At 36.8% G+C, this 20,766-nt stretch overlaps 1 protein-coding gene across 2 annotated transcripts in view; it reads left to right on the top strand.

Annotated features, from left to right (window-relative positions):
• Positions 1-20,766, top strand: part of LOC5563584 — a 125,305-nt gene that overhangs the window by 43,606 nt on the left and 60,933 nt on the right. For both annotated transcript variants that reach the window (XM_021849290.1, XM_021849292.1), the window contains exons 2-5: positions 3,269-3,407; positions 18,032-18,337; positions 18,410-18,550; positions 18,632-18,784. In XM_021849290.1, the coding sequence (XP_021704982.1) occupies positions 3,291-3,407; positions 18,032-18,337; positions 18,410-18,550; positions 18,632-18,784 (717 nt within the window). In that variant the 5' untranslated portion in view covers positions 3,269-3,290. The remainder of the gene's footprint in view (positions 1-3,268; positions 3,408-18,031; positions 18,338-18,409; positions 18,551-18,631; positions 18,785-20,766) is intronic.

The raw sequence follows: 20,766 nt of genomic DNA, 5'->3' as shown, positions 1-20,766 counted from the left end.
GCCAATAACGATTCCGTTGTCAAAACTTTCATAAGTACGCTGAATTAGGATACATTAACGAATTACTGCTACGAATGTAGAATTCCCTTAGGCAATCGCCTACATTTAGGTGTATTCTGTGGTTCGACGTGTTTTTAATTTTAATATAGCTCAAAAAGTATATGAGTTTTTAGCGTTTGGGCATCATATTCGGCTTCAGGGGACACGATTTAAGTAAGTAACGACATTTTAAATATTACCGAACATTGTTTACATAAGTGATCAATGTTACCCCATATTAGCAAAATTAAAAAGTAGCAAAAACATGTTTTTGAACATGCTTAAATCTTTCAAAAAACAAAATACAGTGTACAGTCACGAGCTATGCGTGACAGTACTTGTTTGAAAAATATAAAATTGGCAACATTTGCATTTTCAAACGAAATATTTAAGAAATATTCAAAAAAATGATCAATGTTACCCCGGATTACGGTACCAATTTCGGTTAGATTTACTTACCTCTAAAGCGTTTTGACCGGGCGTTTTCAGTTTCATCCCACTGTGCACCACCTCTATTATTGCCCCGTCCATTTTTGTCCTCGATAATGGAGAGGAAAATCATTTTTCGTTGAGACAAAGGCCCAAACCAAAAACAAAAAAAAAATGGCGTGGTAAATTGCCATCTCGCGAAATGGACCAATTTGTTGATTCGAGTCGTTTCTTTTTATTTTATCTCGTCCCCAACTTGGTTGAGCTCCTGATGTTTATTGTTTCGTAGAAGTGGAAGGCCATTATTTTCGGGTGGACAGACAGATGGACAGGCACATGGAGAAGCTCGGAGTAAAGCCGTTTGAACAAGCGGTACTGAAGACTTGGTTATAGCGTTCTGCAAGGATTAAGTGAAGGAATCATTTTAGTAGAATTCTACGCAGATCAATACTTGTACAACTCACATTAAAGTTTTCTTCCTCATATTTGAACATCATCTTATTCAAGCAACAAACCATAGACCACTGATTATGAATGTAGAGCTATAGACCTTGAGCTTTACATTCATGATTTGCGGTCTATTGTTTGAATTAACTCTCATCTCTTGGTACAAGAGAATGACTCCATGGCAGAAGGGCGTAAATATCAATTAAAATTATTCTATAGGACATGTCCCCAAAAACATCAGCCGATATTTAATTTCTTTTATGTTGACATTAAAATGCTTCCACCTTTCCAGCAGCCCAAATTGAATCGTAATTCAGTATCACCGTAGAACAATTGCTCGCTTGTTTATCTCTCCGTACTCGAATATGACAGTCTGCCTTCCCCAAACACAATGGGAATGGTAACCGTTCCACTAGGAATGAACTGCACAGAAATTACAATAAAACAATCAGCGCTACAAACCATAATCACCCTTCGCCATGATTCGAAATTGAAAACACAACTTTTCTAATTAGTCCCTCCGGAAAACCCTCTGCCAGGCCCCTGCAAGGCTTTTCTTGAAATGGGTACAAGGACCAGCGGTAGGGGAACCAGTCGTGGTCGTTTCCTGTACATAGAAACCTATTCGAATGGGTTCCCGTTGCACAATTGTTCGAATCGACAATGTAGCAAGAAAAAAGTTTCTTTCTTCTGTTCTCGTTGATTTTAAACGTATGAGTCTTCAAAGAAGTTTTTCATGATTGAGTTTTGCAAAAACTCAAGAAAAAAGTTGAATAGAGAAAGTATGAGTAGTAGAGTAGTATTACGGTTATTATTTTTAAATAAACTTTTTTGTTTAAGAAAGCTAGTAATCGTTAGGAAATGTATGTTTTTTTTGTTTTCCACTGGGTATTGTCCGCAGAACTTCTGAAAGATTTCCGGTCTTCCTCTTTCAACGTCCGTGCTCCGTGCTAGTAGAGAGCGACTGGAAGAATCAATGTTTCATACAGCGCGGATTATGTTTCAGTTTGCACACTCGGTGCGAGACTAGAAAATGGTGTGAGGCGTAGACGCATGAATCACGAATAGTACCAAGTGTGTAAAGATGCGACTATTATTAAGAGTGTAAAAGACAGCAGACTTCAGTGGGCTGGTCACTTTGTGCGAATGTCAGAAGAAAGATTTGTTAGAATGATATTTAGCAGGGAACCAGGTAGAGTCGGCGGCTTCGTGGTAGATCACGAATACGCTGGTTGTAAGCAGTGGAAGACAACTTGGTGACCCTAAGCGTTCGTGGTAACTTGAGAAGTATTGCCCAAGATCGACGAAGATGGAGTTATAAGCCAATTCAAGTGAAATTTTATGAAGACAGTTACTTATAGAGTTTAGTGGCATTCGAAATACGATACTTCTAGAATCAATGATAGCAAAGGAAAATTTTGCTTCTTAAATATTCGATTGGAACCATTGTGCACTGTGCGAGCTGGGTAAGCAATTTCTGATTGGAGCGGGTCAAGCGAAACGCTCGCCCATTAGAGGCTACGTGAGCTGGAATTCGAATTTATTCATTTCGGTGCTGCCATTATTGAGCCATTGGGCGTCGTGCCGTTAAATTTTGTTTGTCTGTCCATCCAAAATAAGCCCTTTCTAAAAATGAATAGAAAATTAATTATGCGATATCTAGATTTTAGATGTTGACGATTTTTTTTCCTTCCAGGTCGTTTAGAATTCATTATAGTCTTCTAGGTATAGAATTAAGCAAGTAAAATGGTGTGCTCAGTAGGAGCGAAAAATGGATTTCATTATAGTGATTTCAAAAACAATTACTGTGTATGGTTGTCCGTAATTTTGGTGGTTTTCCTTTTTCTCTAGGTTGTGTGGAAACCGGTGGAGCTGAAACGACATTTTTCTTCTTTCAACTTGTTTTATGGTTCTCTTCCAATTAATTTTATCACATTCCTAACTGGTTTTACATATTGTTTGTGTTGTCGTTCTTATATCACAGTGTGGCGTGTTCTTGACTTCTTACTTTTTCGTGCGTGAAATAAAGCAAACTCTAGTGATCGAGATGTGTCTATTCATTTTGCTGTTGCGAGCTCTCCTCCTTGATATTCAATCATTTGCCTTCTCCGTAACTAACCGATGTCCTAGCTCCTTGACGTTGTTAACTAACAAATAATTGGCTGCAAAGTTGTGCACATTAAGCATAAGTAAACTCAAAATTTAATCTTCAGCCCAATATCCAATATATCGTATAGTTGTTGTGAATAAAATCTTTTACAATCGTTCAAGAGACTAATGTTAGCTGAATGCTCAGATACTTATTTCAAATTTCTACTTTTTCTTTCCATCCTTAAAAACTTCCATCCAACAGGACCAAGTCGAACCAGCGATGGATGAAGCTCCGGACGACGGTGCAGATCTCGTCAGCCATGTCGGTCAAAAAGCCACCACTAAAACGAGAGGATTCCTTCTTGAAGCGGTTTTCCACCCGACAGATACCGGAGGCACAGGTGAGGTCGATTTTGGACGTATCATCATTCAAATTCACTCAAATCTATTATTTGACTCTATGACGCTACTCCGAACTCCATTACTCCGAATAAGTCACTATCCTGAAAGATTCCCTAGAGAATGCTTAGTCAACACCAAAATAATATAGTTTGCGGGATGGGACATTCCGCATAAAGACGTTTCGCATAAGAACGTTTGGCATAATGAGAATTATATGCAGTGTTCAAAATTCTGTATTTTCTTGTATGGAGCTGCATTATGCGAATTTTAATTGTATCTTTATTTGTAAGTTAATTTTTATAACAATATACCGTTTTGACTCATATTCCTAACACTTAAGGCCAACAGTGAATTCAAATGCACCTGGTGGGCACAAATTAGTCGATATTTATGATTTGTTTTGTTTCTTCGCAATGTCTTACTGTTAGCTGTTGGGTGTACCGATAAAAATATTTATTGAAATTTGTTTAGTATTGGTTTTACGTAAAAAAATGGAACAACATTTTGATTCAAATGCTGAACACTGTGTTCATTCTATCTCATATTCCGAACACCTTGATTCAAATTACGAACAGCACGAATAAATCGTATTCAAATGAATAATTTCGCAAATAAATTTGTTTGAGCTACTTTTACTGGTCTCGAACTAGTGAATCATCACTACTCCCGAGGTATAAAATAGATTGGAAGATGATTAACCCGTTAACGCCAAAGATATCTCACAATTGGAATTTCGCTCCGTTATTGTTATTCATAGTCGTATTCCCATAAATTAAACCTGATTCCACCTATGGTGGGGACCCAACAAAATTCTTGAAAGTGTATCGTCCATATCTAGCTGTTCTATAATTTTTTTTTTTTTTTTTTTTGAGATTAATCAAATATATTTTCATTCTCTTTGACCCATTACAATGTAAACAAGTTGAAAAAAAAACTGCAGGTGAGGGGTAATTCATAAAATACGTAACGTACAGAAGAGGAAGGAGGGGGTTACAAGGAAACGTGACTACCCAGGTATGCTGCTTAAACGCTTTTCCAACTAATTTAAATCAGCCTTTGTTTGAACAAAAGCTGTTCATAGTCTTCACACTCTTTTCTTCAGCTTTTAAACATCTAATTCTGGCGATTTTATTCAGCCTTAGGCTTAATTGAAGCTTTGTAGAAGGCTGAACAAAGGTTTAGCATGCGCTTATCCAAGCTCCCTTGAATGACTATAATTATATTTTTAGAGCGGATGTCAAACTTCGTAAGCTTAACGATCGCTTATTCATACTTTATTCAACAATAAACCATAAAAGTGTAAAAATATTAACAGGTTCATGGTTTTGGGGTTTGTCAATGCCGCATACAATTCCAAACACATAGTGGATATATATTGTGTAATTTAAAGACAAAGATGATTAATTATGAACAGTTGAGAATTGAACTGGGATCCACCGATTTATTACTACTTACCTTGACCTTGGGTTCTATCACAATAATTGTCTACCTCGCGATTTGCAGGTTTGTTACTCGAAAAATTCGATGAAACTGGTTTTCAACAAACATGAATTTCGTGTACGACCCCTACTTTCGTGTGAATATTATTCTTGACCTATGGCGGTATAAAAATTAGATTATGGAAGATGATTTGATTATATATTTAAATTCCTTAATTCCATTTCATTCAGGTTGGCTGAACAAAAGTGGAAAACTTTAGAATTTAGATGAAAAATAGTTTATTCAGCTTGATATTCAGCTATGAGTGAACTGCTGAATAAGAGCGCTTAATAAGCTATTATTCATATTAGTGATCAGCTATCATACTGTTCAGCCTTGTACACCATTAATCAGCCAATGTTCAGCAAATACTCTTGCTGTTCAGCTTTGATCGTTACTTGGGTACCCATGTAAAAATTGGAATCCATACAAAAAGTGTGATACAGAGGAAAATTGAGGAGGATAAATATGACAAAACTTTGCGTGACGTAACGTAATGGACGAACCCTGATAAAGAAATTGCAACATGAAGAATAAAAATTTCAGAGACGAAAGATGCATGCCAGAACTAAATCATTTAGTGACTTCAATTCAATTTCCTGCTCTACCACGTAAGTAAGATACAGACATACATAGAGTAAGGTGGGGCAAAAGTTCGACCTTAGTGGTCTAATCAAAGTTTCCGGAAAATAATAGCAGATGAAACAAAACAAATACCATACAGCGAACCTTCAACATATTGGCTATAACTTTGCTGAACAAACTTGTGTCAAAATATTTACCCATTTTTAGTTATAACAGTTTCAAAATTGATTGTCTTAAACGAACTTTTGCCCCACCGGTGGGGCAAAAGTTCGAATCTAGTGTGGGGCAAAAGTTCGTTGGCTAAAACACAAAATATCAATACTTTTATGCCAGCCTTATACCAGCCATAAACTTATGTTTGTTTGTATGTTGTACACACTAAATTTTCATCAAAAAATGCCCAAAACAGGGTTAATTGTAATACACTCAAAAAATAGCAGTTTTTCGCAGAACTAAGTGAAAATGTAAAATTTTTGTGACATTTTTCGCACGATCAGGCAAATTTCGCTAAATTTGAAGATAATATGTAGATTTCAGGAAACTTGAAAAACTTTTGCCCCGCAGATTCGAACTTTTGCCCCGTTATGGGTCAAAAATTGATTCCAACTATTTATGGAAAAACTAATACACGTCAAAGCATCCTTATGATATTGAAAAATATTTTATCTTCATTTGGTTCCATGCATCGAAAGTTTGACCAAATATTACAATATTTACGTCGAAAGACAATAAATAGCCATAACTTTTCCAAATCTCAATCGATTTTTATGATATTTGGAGTGAAAGTCTCTTACTTAAATAGCATTCGAACCACTATGACATTTCTAAGTTTTGATTTTATTTGAGCTAGAAATCTTAAACAAAAACTCTTGCCCCACTTTACTCTACATTTCCATACATGTACATTAGACCTGTGCACTTTTTCTAAGGTACCATTGCCACATCAAATTCCAAAATTATTTATCAAAACAAGTTATCTGTCCAAAATTGAGCCAATTTGGTATAGTTTTAGAGGTGTATCAAATCAATTTTGTGTTTGTTTTGGACCTTTCCATCGAAATTCGTTCCTGAAACCCAAAAATATCATTGAAATGTATTCGAATATACCACTAGCCTGTTGCTAAGATAATAATACATGACTGTCAAAGACACTAGGGTATTTTGACCGCTTCTTCATTATGCTTTCAACGTAATTAGTCAAAAAATCTCGAAAAAAAGCATACATCATTTTCATGTAGGAATTAATTTTCACTGCGAAATAATTGAAATTGTATCTCTCTATATTCTAAAATCGCATAGGGTTGCCAACACGAATGCACTCTATGAAAACCACAGTTACCCATGATTTAGACGTCATGTCTTTGAACCATACAGTCCATCATCATCGGCTCAAAATAGAGTTGATGGTAAGGTTTGTGCCTGAGGATCTGAAGATCCACGGTTAAAAAACAATAAACTTTTTTTTGCATAATCAAAGGTAATCGTAGCTTATCATTACTAATTAGTGAAGGAACATTACCATTGGTATTTTGAGTAACACATGTCGAATGTAAAGGTTGTTAAGAAGATTAGAACAATATGTGGGCGTAATTGGCCATTGGTCTTTATTGCGATGGTTTATAGTTTATAACTATTAGATATATTTAGGTTTTCACCCGAGTAACACACATGTTATAATTGAGGCATATCAGCTGATATATGACTAAATAAAGTCTTATAAGAGTTAATCTGCATCAATTATAACATGTGTGTTCCTTGGGCAGTACGATGCTGCTTCACTCCCCTCAAAGGTCCGCAGAACTAAACACATTTCTGACGGCCGAAGAAGGCGACTGAGGAGCGATGGGGCTCAGAACAGCAAAGGATGATGACGCATTCGGAAATCTTTAAATCCACATTCCTGTTTGGAGCGACATGACCAAGTGCGATGAGGGATCAAACAGATTCGGCAAAGTCATTTTTGCTTAATCACTTTCCAGCGTTCATCCAAATTAAGCTGTATGCTGCGGTACGTACAGGCTTTAGAACTACTTTGGCTGGTTTCTTTTGGCTTGTAGAGCTGATGTGTTTTTATACAGAGGTCGGTGGCGTTTGTTGATGCACGAACAGCTTCTCTTTGGACATTTTCTCCTTTTTTGGCTTCCCCAACCTGCTGGAACTCAACTGCGCTTGATCCATGTGAAGAGGAACGTCACATGTTATCGTCGCCAGGTTTTTCACGCAACCATTAAATTCTCCAAAATCAAAATGTAGTTTCATGTTAGTTGGTAGTCTGTCCACCATCTCCTGCAACAGCATTCGGTTACTGATATGCTGCCGTGGATCAGCTAGAATCATGGGTTCAACCAAATTTTCTACTCCATTCCAAATTGAATCTAGATTTTGAGATCATCACCTTTAGGGGAGGGAATTTCACGCACCCGATTCAATGAATTATAAATTCGTATGTTCGACATGTGTTACTGAAAATAATAAAATACCAGTGGTAATGTTCCTTTACTAATTATGTAGTGATGAAAAGCTACGATTACCTTTGATTATGCGAAAAAAAAGTTTATTGTACTTGAACCATGGATCTTCTGATACTCAGGCCCAAACCTTACCATCAACTCTACTTTGAGCCGATGATGATGGACATGACGTCTAAATCATGGGTAACTGTGGTTTTCGTAGAGTGCATTCGTGTTGGCAACCCTATGCGATTTTAGGGTAAAGAGTGATACACTTTCAATTATTTCGCAGCGAAAATTAATTCCAACATGAAAATGATGTATGAACGATATGTTCGTAACACTTGGATGAAATAGATAGTTGAATTGGATACAAAATATAAAAAGATTTTTATCGCAATTTATATGGTAAACCTGAAAAATATATTGCATTTTTTCGAGATTTTTTGACTAATTACGTTAAAAGAAAAATGAAGAAGCGGTCTAAACACCCTAGTGTCTTCAGCAAAGTGATAGATCATTATATTAGCAACAGGCTAGTGGTATATTCGAATGAATTTCATTATATTTTTGGGTTTCCGGAACGAATTTCGATGGAAAAGTCCAAAAAAACACAAAATTGATTTGATACACCTCTAAAACTTTAACAAATTAGCTCATTTTTGGACAGATAACTTGTTTCGATAAATAAGTTCAAAATTTAATGTGGCACGGATATTTGGAGAACATTTTTCAAAAAATGAACAGGTCTAATGTACATGTTTAATTAAGCACACTTACACCATTTATACCAAAAACAACATAAAATTTTACGTCAAATATTTGGATTATTAAAAAACCTACAGATGTTTCAGAATCGTCTTCAAAAAGATTCTATAAAACTTGCCAGCTGATAATGAAAACATAACTATCAAAATATTTTTTCTGGGTCAAGTTAATAGTACACAATGTGGCTCGGATCTAATAGCGATCGAAATATATATTTGGCAATATCAGAATTTCGTTAATGCTAATCAAAAGTTAGTCCTTCAGTCCAACGACAGTCTCTATCTATTACATGCTTTACACACGTGAACATTTGAAGCCAACATTATTCGTCTATAACGGTGACGTTACTGCATCACTGATGCATATGGTCTTGTCCACCGATAGAGCCGAATCCACGCGGTCCAAGATTTTTGATTTTAAGCCATAAAACTGGTTCTGGACTTAGGTTGACGGCTATTCAATTTTACTCTCATTTGACAGCCACTAGAGTGTCCATCCCGGGACATCCCGGGACAAAAAATCCCGGGATTTGACAAATATCGGGATTTCCCGTTTCCCGGGATTTTATTTCTGATATCCCGGGAATCCCGGGATTCCCGAAATGTACGTAGAATTTCATGAAAACCACTAAATTTCAATGAAAAACAATGTCATTATTCCTCACTATCAACCTTATTTGATTAAGTATAAAAGCATAGTGAAAAAGAGAATAGACGAGTAATTAGTTTCATGAAAAGATCCATTTACCAAGTAAGAAACACAAATTTTTATTTGTCTAGTTATAAAGTTTTAATGCTTTTCTTTTCAACATTATCCATTTTTATAGGGGAAAAGCACTAATTTTCGACCTACAAGAATTCTGTGCCAATTTTCGGATTTTCATACAAAGTAGGCCAAAATTGTATGGATGGGTCGGAAATTAGAGCTGGGTCGAAAATTGGTGCTTTTCCCCTAAGCCTATGCTGAGATAACAAATTTGAAAGTACACCTAAACAGTAGAAGCATTAACCTAAGAATGCTAATGTCGCTGCTGTTCGTGTTACCAACATCTAGTTTTCCACGAACTGACAGCGTGAGTACCGAGCCTCAAAGTGTCAGAATAATTTCAAGAACCAAAACAACATCATGGTATAGAACAAACAATGAAAAACCATAATTTAAGGTAATAAAAATTGAAATCAGTTTTGTGACAACTACGCCATTAGCGTTCTACTACTAATAATTCTATTACCTAAACTGTCGCAAATCGCAAATCGGTACCATCTGTAAAAAGTAGGCATTGAGAAAATGGACTGAGAAGTTTTCAATCCCGTTTTCCATGCAAATATTAAAAAAATTCCAGGAGATTGGAACATGTTTCGATTTCAATGAAACTTTCATAATTTTCTTTTCACCCCGTTACCTTTCCAAGAAAAAAAAAAGATGACCAAATAACGATTCATTTTTGGTGTTACACGATGCGAAAATCTGCTGTGGAACTGACATGCGTTAACTTTTCATTATGGGACAATTCGACTTGGTGTTCTTTCCTAATTTTACTGAACGAAAAGTGATTTCTCGTTAGTGCAGCAGAAAGATCATTAGAAGATATAATGAAAACTGATATCAACTCAATTTTGACAAAATGTAGGTACCACTGACTTGTGATTCACGGCTGTAAACTTCAGCCATTAATTTTTAGTAATTAACTTTTAGCATGATCTTTGATCGTTTCTTTTGTTCTTAAGGTTTTTATTGCTTTTCAAATGTTTGAAGCAAATGGCTTTTATATTAGGACTTAGGTTATCATACTTCCATTTATAAGTGTTATAGAGAATTTGAAAAAAAAATCCATAACAAACCCATAATTAGTCAAACTAGGTTTTGATTTTTGTGAGGTTTCTTCACCAGAATATCTGAAATGTGATTTTCTATTATTAACATATTATTTTACATTATCTGTTTATTTCATTGAAAAAACATAGTTTTTTTTTAAATTTGAACTTACATTTTCAACCAACCAAACCAAACCATTCAACCAAAATGCTAGATTTATTGAAAAATTGATAAATCCCGGGATCCCAGGATTTCCCGGGACAAGCATAGATGTTTGTCCCGAATCCCGGGACGAGCAAAATGGCCGGGAAATGGACACTCTAACAGCCACCCTTCACCCTTGGAGTTCAGTTCATGGATGGATAAGTCAATTTGTCGGTTTTTTCGTTCTTCAATCCCAACAAAAGATCTAAATGGCGTCAAAGTTTATTTGAAAATGTAAGGAGCATTGCATCCGAAATTAGCGATTGTTGCTCGAAGCGATAGTAAGTATCCATTGTTTTGATCTAGGCAGAAAACAATCTCCTTTAGTTGATCATCGTTTTCGAAGATACCAAATTTTTCATCACTGGACTTCAATATAGGCGAATAAAATATTTGCCGACTAGCGCCATCATGGGAATGACTTCCGAACTAAGAAGGTTTTAGGCGAATAGCTTTCTTCGGATTTAATCAGTGGACTGATATACAAGCGAATAAAATGTGTGCCCAAAAGTGCCATTTAGGTGATTTCCGAAGTAATAAGTTTCCAGGCGAATAGGACTCATTTAGTTATTCAAGTTTGTCATAAACACAAACTTTGTATCCCATCACTGGATTGAGATATAAGCAAATAATATGTTTGTCTACTAGCGCCACCTCTGGAGAGTTTTCCCAACTACTGTGTTTCTGGGCGAATAGATCCCATTAAGTTGAACACTTTAGCCGAAGACACCAATTTCGAATCTCATCGCTGGACTGATACAAAAAAAATGACCGCTAGCGCCACCCTGTGAGTGTTTTCCGAACTAATATGATTTTAGGCGAATAGGATTCACTTAGTTGTTCAACATTGTCCAAGACACAAACTTTGTATCTAATCACTTGACTGAGATATTAGCAAATCAAATCTTTGCCCACTAGTGCCATCTTGTGAATGTTATAAGGTTTTATGTGACTAAGAATCATTTAGTTGTTCAACATTGTCGAAGACACCAATTTTGTACCTCATAACAGAACTGAGAAGCAGGCAAATACAATATTTGCCCACTTGCGCCATCTAGTGAATGTTTTCCGAACTAATAAGTTTTCGGGCGAATAGATCTCATTTAGTTGAACACATTTGTCGAAGACACCAATGTTGTATCTCATCACTGAACTGAGATATTAACAATCAAAATGTTCGACCGCTGGCGTCATCTTTTGAGTGTATGCCAAACTAAAAAGGTTCTATGCGAATAGGTATTATTTAGTTGTTCAACTTTGTCGAAGACACCATTTTTGTATCTCATAGCTGGACTAAGATATAAGCAAATAAAGCTTTGGTTTACTAGCGCCATCTTGGGAGTGTTTTCCGAATTTATAAGGTTCTATGCGAATAGATATAATTTAGTTGTTCAACTTTGTCGAAGAAACCAATTTTGTATCTCATTGCTGGACTGAGATATAAACGAAGCAATTATTTGAACGCTGGAAAGTTGTTTCACATGTTGCTTATATATGCGACATTTGTTGGCGTCTGTGCGCCACCTGGTGAGTTAATTCTGAATTAAAATAGTTATAAGTGGAAGTCAGCAGTCCTGTGATCAACTTTGCAGAAGACAGTTTTCTTCTAAACCTCTTTATTTTCAAGATATTTGCAATACAAGTACTGTCCTATTTATAGGACGCTGGGCGTTCGGGGCTTCTGTCCTATTTTTTGGACGTTGGACGGATATGGATGGCGTTAAATTGAATTGTAATTGACTGGCATCTCCTGGTAATTTAATGATATATTTCAGCGAAACATTTCAACCTCACCACCATACAAAAAAAGAGTGTTCGGAATATGAGTCTGTTCGGAATTTGAGACAAAACGGTATGTGTTTTACAAACACCTCAATGGAGTTTTGTTATAAAAAAAGAAGAAAAAACAATAAGAAAAAATAGATAAAGTACCAAACGCTCGTTTGTTGTAAACAACACATCAGTTTATTTCAGAATGAATTTTGTTTATTTCAATACTCTTCAGCTGGTTTGAAACAACCTAAATAATTGGTTGATTTTGCAGCTGTCAAACAAACAACCAAATTTTTGGTTGTTTGGAACTAGTTTTTGTTGTTTTTAAATCTCTTGTTGTTTTGAAATTAACATTGAATCGTAATTTGGTTCAAACAACCGAAGTGTTAAATTCAAACTAATCATTTGTTTAGGCAAAATTCAACTTAAAATTTAGTTTGAAAACAACCGAAAATTGGTTGGAATTACTAATTTGTTTCTCCGTAATAGAAATTTTTTTTATTAAAACTTTCTCCATCATGAAATTTTGTCCTCAACATCTGTTTACTATCAAAATTATATGGTGAACATTTAAAAAATATCAAAAATGGGGTTTTTGTGCAATTTAAAATTTAACTTCTATTTTTAAATTTGTAATGGAAATAAATTAAAAAAAAATAGTGTATATTTTTTTCTTATAGTTCAAACGGTTAACTAAAAAAAAGTAAATAAAAATAAAAGTAAAAAAAAGTACAATTCAAAAATTTCAATGATTAAAGCTTATGAAATAACCTTCTCAAAAATATATTTTTGAAAGTTCTCCATCAACATAATTTTTCCGGCTTTTCCTTACGAATTTTCTCAACGGTGGAAAATTTTGTGGAAAACTGTTTCCTGTTAATATTTTTTTTTATTCCTGAGAAAATTTGCTTTCATTTTCATAAAAAAAACTTTGTTTCCACGATGCTTCTTTCTTGAGTTATGATTTTTCAAAGAAAAGGCTCAAAATGGCACATTTGCACATTTTTTACAAAATTGGCCATATCTCAAAAACGAAAAAAAGTACATTTCAAATATTTCAGCGGTTAAAGCTTATGAAATTACCTTCTCAAAAATATTTTTTTGAAAATTTTCCACGAGTTGGAGCATACTTTTTCCGGCTTTTCTTTACGAATTTTCTCAACGGTGGAAAATTTTGTGAAAAACTTTCTCCAGTTAATATTTTTTTTATTCCTGAGAAAATTGCTTTCATTTTCATAAAAAAAACTTTGTTTCTACGATGCTTCGTTCTTGAGTTATGATTTTTCAAAGTAAGTAGTGTCAGAGGAAAACAAAAAAAAAACCAACTGAGTTTTCCGGGAAAATAAGCGACCCCGAATTTTTCTCAATTTTTTTTTATTCATATATTGATGAGCCCTGCCTGTGGAAAAAGTTTCATGAAAATCTGAGTCCCTTCGGCCCACTTTGTACGGAAATAAAAAAAATCCCCATAACCTAGACAATTTTATGTAGAAAAACCTGTGGATTTTTATGTAGGAAAAAGATTTATATATAAAGCCGGCTATTTATCTGTCAGAACAATATAATGTTGTTACGTCAGAGGGATTTTTAACATTTTTTGCGAAAATTATTGCAGCCTATGCTTGATGTTATGGCTGATGAATTGCATGAGTGACGACTCAAATATAAAAAAAATCTAATGGTGCAAACGTCAAAACAGGATGAAAGAATCTTGAAAGATACGTTAACAAAGTATTTACCACATTACTAACCGTTAGATAGTTTGCAATTGGAGTCCTATCGCGATGCGGTTACTAATAATACAGACATGACCATCTTGGAGCGACAAATGTTGTACGCCAAAACATCAACTGATCCTTCTCAAGATCTGACGAATATTCAACCACCTAAGAAGCGAATTACGAAACCTCATCCAAAACGCCAAACAAACAAGGAACAATCTAAGGAGCTGACTCTGGAGTGTTTCCCGGAGGAAGTCTGAAGGAATTCTCAGAAAAACTCCAGGGGAATCCCCGAAGTACACCCGGAACTCCAAAGGACTTCCTAGAGGAACTCCAAAGGAATTACCGGATGAACTCACGAGGGATTGCTGGAGGAACCGTGAAGAAAATCTGAATTACCGGTGGGGCTCCGAAAGAAGGCTGAAGTAATTCCTGGAAGATATCTGAAAAACATCCTAGAGGAACTCCGAAGGAATCGGTAGAGAAACTCCGGAGGCGTTCCTGTAGGGACTGAAAGGTAGTTGCTTAAGAAACTTCGGTGAAATTCTTGGAGAAACTATGGAGGAAACCTGAAGAAATTTCCAGCAGAGTTTCAAAGGAACTACCGTTAAATTGCTGGATCAAATCCCGAGGATCTCCGTGGTAGATCAAATCCATGAGGATCTCCGTAAGAGTTTATGGAAGAACTTTGGAGCGGTTGAAATTCCGGGGAACTCCGGAGGAATTTTTGAAAGAAAGGAATTTCTGCAGGAAATCCGGAGGGATTCCAGGAAGAACTCCGTGGGACTCTTGAGAAATTCGCGGAGGAATTCTGAAGTATTTCTCGGAGAAAATCTAGGGGAATTCCCGGAGAAGAATTCCTAGTAGAACTCCGAAGCATAGACGAGGAATACCTGCAGAAACTGGAGAACTTTGGAGAAACTTCGAACTTTGGCGGAAATTCGGAGGAATTTCCGGTGAAACTCCAAAGGAATTTTCGGAGGGAATCTGAAGGAATTGCTAGAGGAACTCTGACAAAAATTCCAAGAGGAACTCTGAAGAAATTCTTGGAGAACCTCCGACAGAATTCCTGGAGGAGCACCGAAAGATTTGCTGGAGGAACTGCGGATCATTTTCTAGAGAAACTTTTAAAGGAGGAAAACTTGAATAAATTTGTGGAGGATCTCCAAAGGAATTCCTGGAAGAAATCCGAGGATTTTCTGCAGAAACTCCGAAAGTATTTTTGGATCCATGAAGGAACTCTTGGAGAAATTTCTAGCGAAAATACGACGGAATTCCATGAGAAACTCCGAAAGAATTCCTGGAGAAATTCCGTAAGATTTTCTGGAGCAACTCGGAAACCCGGAGTAACGAAGTTACTCTGGACGAATTCCCGGTGGAACTCTGAAGGATTTCCAGGAGGAAGTCTGTAGGAAATCCTGAAGGAATGCCCGAAGCAACTTTGAAGGTATTCCTGGAGAAACTCTTGAATATTTCTTGGAGGAATTGCGGATGAATCGCTGGTGGAGCTCCGAAGAAATTGCTGCAGGAACTCCGGAGGAATAACTGGAGGAATTGCTGAGGAATTCATGAGGGAAATCCCGATAAAAATCCTGGAAGAATTTCTGAAAGAACTACGGGATAACTCCAAAAGGAGCTATGAAGGAAATCCAAGGTAATTCCATGTGGAGCTCTGGAGGATACGCTGGTTGTAATCCAGAAGGATTACCGAAAAAACTCCGGAGCAATATTAGGAGCAACTCAAGGAATTGCTGGTGAAGCTACGAAGAAATTCTGGGAGGAACTCTAAAAGAATTCTGGAGGCGTTCCTAGAGTAACTACGGATGTGTTTCTGGAGGAACTCCGGAGCCGTTTCTCGAGAAACTCCGAGATAATTTCTTGACGAACTCCGAAGAAATTCCTGGAGAAACTAAGGAGGAAATCTAAAAAAATTACCGATGAAGCTACGGAAGAACTTTCCACGAATTACTGGATGAAATCCAGAGGAATCGCTAGAGATACTCCAAAGGATTTTCTGAAACAACTTTGGAAGAATTTCCAGTAGAAATCCACAGGAAGTTCAGAGAAATGGCTGATTGCAACCCACAGCAATTAATTGAGAAAATGCGGAAGAATTTATGAAAGGACATAAACAACTTCACCTAGGAAGAATTTCACGAGGAACTCTGGAGGAAGTTTAGAAGAAATCCCGGAGAAACTCTTGAGACATTTCCTGAATGAACTGTGGAGAAAATCTCGGAGGGAATGTAGGGGATTTTTCGATGTAGCTTCAGAGGAATTCGTAGTGGAACTCCGGTGCATTTCCGAAGAGTTTCTTGAAGGAAATCTTCTGCCCCCGGGTTTCTAGAGAAAATTGTCTCAGCAATTCATGGGGGAATTCCTCGGAGGAAATATCGGATGAATTTCTAGAGCAATTGCTAGAGGGATTCCCAGAGGAAATGCTGTAAGAAATCCCCGCAGAAGTTTAAGGACAAAATCCCCGTAGAAATCCCTAAAGGAAATGCCCGGATTAATTCCTGGAAGAAATTCTTGGAGGAATAACTGGAGGAATTCTACGGAAATATGTTGGACGAAATCTCCAGAAGAACTGCTGTAGGAAATCCCTTGAGATAATCCTGGAGGGAATCCCCGGAGAAATCTTTCGAAAAAATCTCCGGAGGAATTCCCCGAGGAAATACTCGAAGAAAATTCCTGGATGAAATAGCCAAAGGAAATTCTAAACGGACTCCCCGGAAGAATACCTGGAGCAAATGGTTAAAGTTCCTGAAGCAAATCCTCGGATGAATTTTTGGAGCAAATCTCGGTAATAACTTCTGGAAGAAATCTCCAGAGAAAATTTTTGGGAAGAATTTCTGAAGAGGACTTCTTGAGGAATTTCCGGAGGGGATATCGCCGGAGGAATTCTTGAAATGTCCAGAAGAATCCCAGTGAAATTCGTTGAGTAATTTTCGAAGGAATTCCTGAAGGACATATTCTGAGAAATTCCTGATTCAGATCCAAAATGCTGGAGGTAATCTCTGGATAAACAATCTGAAAAAATCTTGAGAAAATCTCCGGTGGAATTTCTGAACGAAATCCCAAGGATAAATCTCCGTAGGAAGAGCTATCAGAAATCTTCTGAGGAAATTTGGAAAATAATCAGAGCAGTTCTTAGTGGAAATCCCCGGAGTAGACAATTTGAGAACAACTAAATTTGCTTAAAAAACATGTAAAAATATTTGGAACCGATTGAGTATTTATGAAGTTATGGTCAAACAAAGATAACATTCTAGGTAAAATGTGGAAGAAATTAGTTTTGATTTTAGACAAATTTGGTGTTCTACAATGTTTGATAAATTCAATGTTGAAGGGAATGATGCTAAAAGTTTTAAAATTGGTTGAAAACCAACAAAGTTATGTTTCCTTCACTGAAGGTCATTTATTATAACTTGAAAATTCACCTTCGAAGCCGCTTGCGCCACCTCCAAATGTTAATATTTTTGGCTCAAATTTTGAAGCTTCTCTTGTAATGTGATTTGAATTCAGGAGAGCACACGAAGTTTTGGTTATAGGAACTTTTGAAAAATAAGCCGAACTCTACTCTACAGCGAACGACCTCTGGCCAGAATGTTAAAATAATACATACCTATTTCAAACATTGAGTTATGCACCTGGATGCAGTGATAACATAATTTAGTATTGTGATATTGGTTGTCAACCAAGACGATAATAAGATCATCTAAATTATTTGCGGTTAGGGCTCATTCGGAGTGGTGGACTTCGGAACAATGGCGCTCGGAGTAACTAGGGCAAAGCCCTATTATTCTAATTCTTAATATATCTTCGCAGGAAACAGTCGAAGACACCGGTTCGGAGGGTGCGACAGATGCTGACAAAACCGCACGCCGCAGGCGGCGTCTGAAAATCCCCAAAACGGTCGTCAACCCAGATGAAAACTTCTACTTCTACTGGCTAATGGTGGTCACCATCGGCATCCTGTACAACCTGTGGACGCTGATTGTGCGGCAGAGCTTTCCGGAGCTGCAGACGAACGCTTCAAAGTTTTGGCTGAGCTGTGATTGTTTAACCGATGTGGTTTTTATACTAGATGTAGTTGTCCAGCTGCGGACTGGTTATCTGGAGCAAGGATTGATGGTGGGTCTTAAACGAATAATAATGGTTTTCATTTAAATCTCATGACATCAAATTCTCTTCCCCTTTCCACAGGTCTACGATTCAAGGAAGCTGGCGGGCCACTACCTTCACTCGAGTGAATTTTTACTAGACCTAGCAACTTTAGTACCTTTAGATATCTTACAAATTCGTCTCGGTACACAACCTCTGCTACGATTTCCTCGGTTTTTCAAGGTTGGTTGCCTGCCGAACCATCCGTTTAATAAGCGAAACGAGCCTTAAAACCTTACACCTCTCCGCCGGTTTTCGTTGCAGGTTTATCGTGCAATAAAGTATTACTACATCGTCGAGAGCCGTACGGTTTGGCCCAATCTGTGGCGGGTCGTAAATTTGATTCACATACTGCTCATCCTGGCGCACTGGTTCGGGTGCTTCTACTTTCTGCTCTCCGAAGCGGAAGGATTTCAGGTAGGTGGTTTGGCGAACCCTGACACAGGCGTGCACTGGCACGTTGTGTTTCAATGTTTGATGCCGTTTTTTTTTTAAACTTGAACCCAAATTCTTGCCCGATGACTTGACCGACTGTTCCATTGATTTTGAATATTTTTCAGATTTTTTCGCCAAAATTTCGTGAGTGCTCTTCAATGAATATAAGATTACGATTCTAATAACATCTTGTTTTAAAAGTTTGGTCGATCCAATGCTGAGGAAATTAGATATGATTTTCTTGGAAAAATACATACCCATCAGAGATATCCATAGTCTATCGCCATCAATGCACTGGTGATGGCGTATACGGAAAGATGTTGATGTGATATAGAATGTTTCGAATTGTATCGTAGTCAGCCTGTACAAATCAGCAAATTTTAGGTGTTGATAGTGACAGCGAGCAACTCTGCATTTCAGTTTATTTTGATGCTCCAAATATGTGCATGAAATAAACTAAAATTTACAACATTTTTAGCTAAACTCCAGGAAGCAGGTTTGTTTCCTCCAACCGCTGTATTGGAGTAGTAATTTCCTCCGCTGTCATGATCCTCTGTGTCGTTCAGGTGTTTGTCTTAGTGCTGCTTCCACCTTTCGATCACCTCACGTCCGTCAAGATGTTTCCATTGTTATCTCTACACATTTCGGCTCGCGACACGAAGCCTTTTCGGTATACGATAAGCTTCTCCTAGAACTTATGCTTTTCTTATAAACGATGCACGCTATGTCTGAACCAGCAGATTATAAAAGATGAATGTACATCGGATGCTTTATCACTAGAACTTAGAATTTAGGTTATATTTTCATAATCGTTAGGTTTAAAAATATTCCATCGGGAAAACTATCTCCCATACTGAAAAGTTTACTTCAGCTCAATATCAAAAAATGTAATTCAATAGCATTTAGTCGAAAATATGTAACACCACCAATTGAAGTATTTTTAGGAAATCAAGTAGTGCAGAAGTGTAAAATTGTAAGGGATTTGGGCGTAATCCTAGACTCTAAACTCACTTTTGTAGAACATTATAATTCCATAATAAACAAAGCAAACAGCATGCTTGGCTTCATTTAGAGGTTCAGCAACAATTTTCAAGACCCATATACTATTAAACTATTGTATACTACATATGTAAGACCAATTCTGGAATACTGTCACCTAGTATGGAACCCGTATCATGTCGTACACGAAGAACGCATAGAATCAGTACAGAAGCAATTCCTTTTATACGCCCTTCGGAAATTGAATTGGACTGTGCTGCCACTTCCATCGTATGAAGCACGCTGCATGCTCATCAACTTGGAAACACTTAAGCAACGCCGGGAATTCGCAATGATTCTCTTTATAAACAACATTATTTCGAACCGTGTAGACTCCGCTGCACTTCTTTCTCAACTAAACTTCTACACACCCTCTCGGCATTTAAGAACAAGAAAATTATTTTCAGAAAAATCATGCAGAACGCATTATGCTCAAAACGGACCAATAAACCGTATGATGCGTCAGTATAATGTACATTGCGAATTCATTGGCATTACTATGTCCAAAGAGCAGCTTAAAACACAACTAAAGAACAATAGAAGTAATCCATAGCATGTAAGAAAGTATTGTAATTATTGTATGTAGTCTACCTATGCTTGACGAAATAAATAAATAAATAAATAAATAAAAAAAGAAACCTATGAAAAACACGTTTTTTGGCGCATTTATACATATCCATACAAAATGAATGGAAAAAATTTCCCCCATAGAATATTTTCAAACTTTCTGATTATGAAAGTATAGACCAAATACTGATGTCTAACGATTTTTATAATCGTTTGGTTCAGACGTAGCGTGGATGCAGCTGCTCCATTTGGTGACTATGTTTCTTTCAGGCGGCGCAATTTGTACGTCCACTCTCACAATATTTAGGATAAAGTTCTATGTTAATATGCAAACATCATGCATCCCCTTATTCGGCATT

This window comes from Aedes aegypti, chromosome 3, assembly GCF_002204515.2.
Source record: "Aedes aegypti strain LVP_AGWG chromosome 3, AaegL5.0 Primary Assembly, whole genome shotgun sequence".
NCBI classification, from domain to species: Eukaryota; Metazoa; Arthropoda; class Insecta; order Diptera; family Culicidae; genus Aedes; species Aedes aegypti.
Note: the sequence above shows the minus strand (reverse complement) of the source record. Positions and strands in the feature narration are given on the sequence as shown.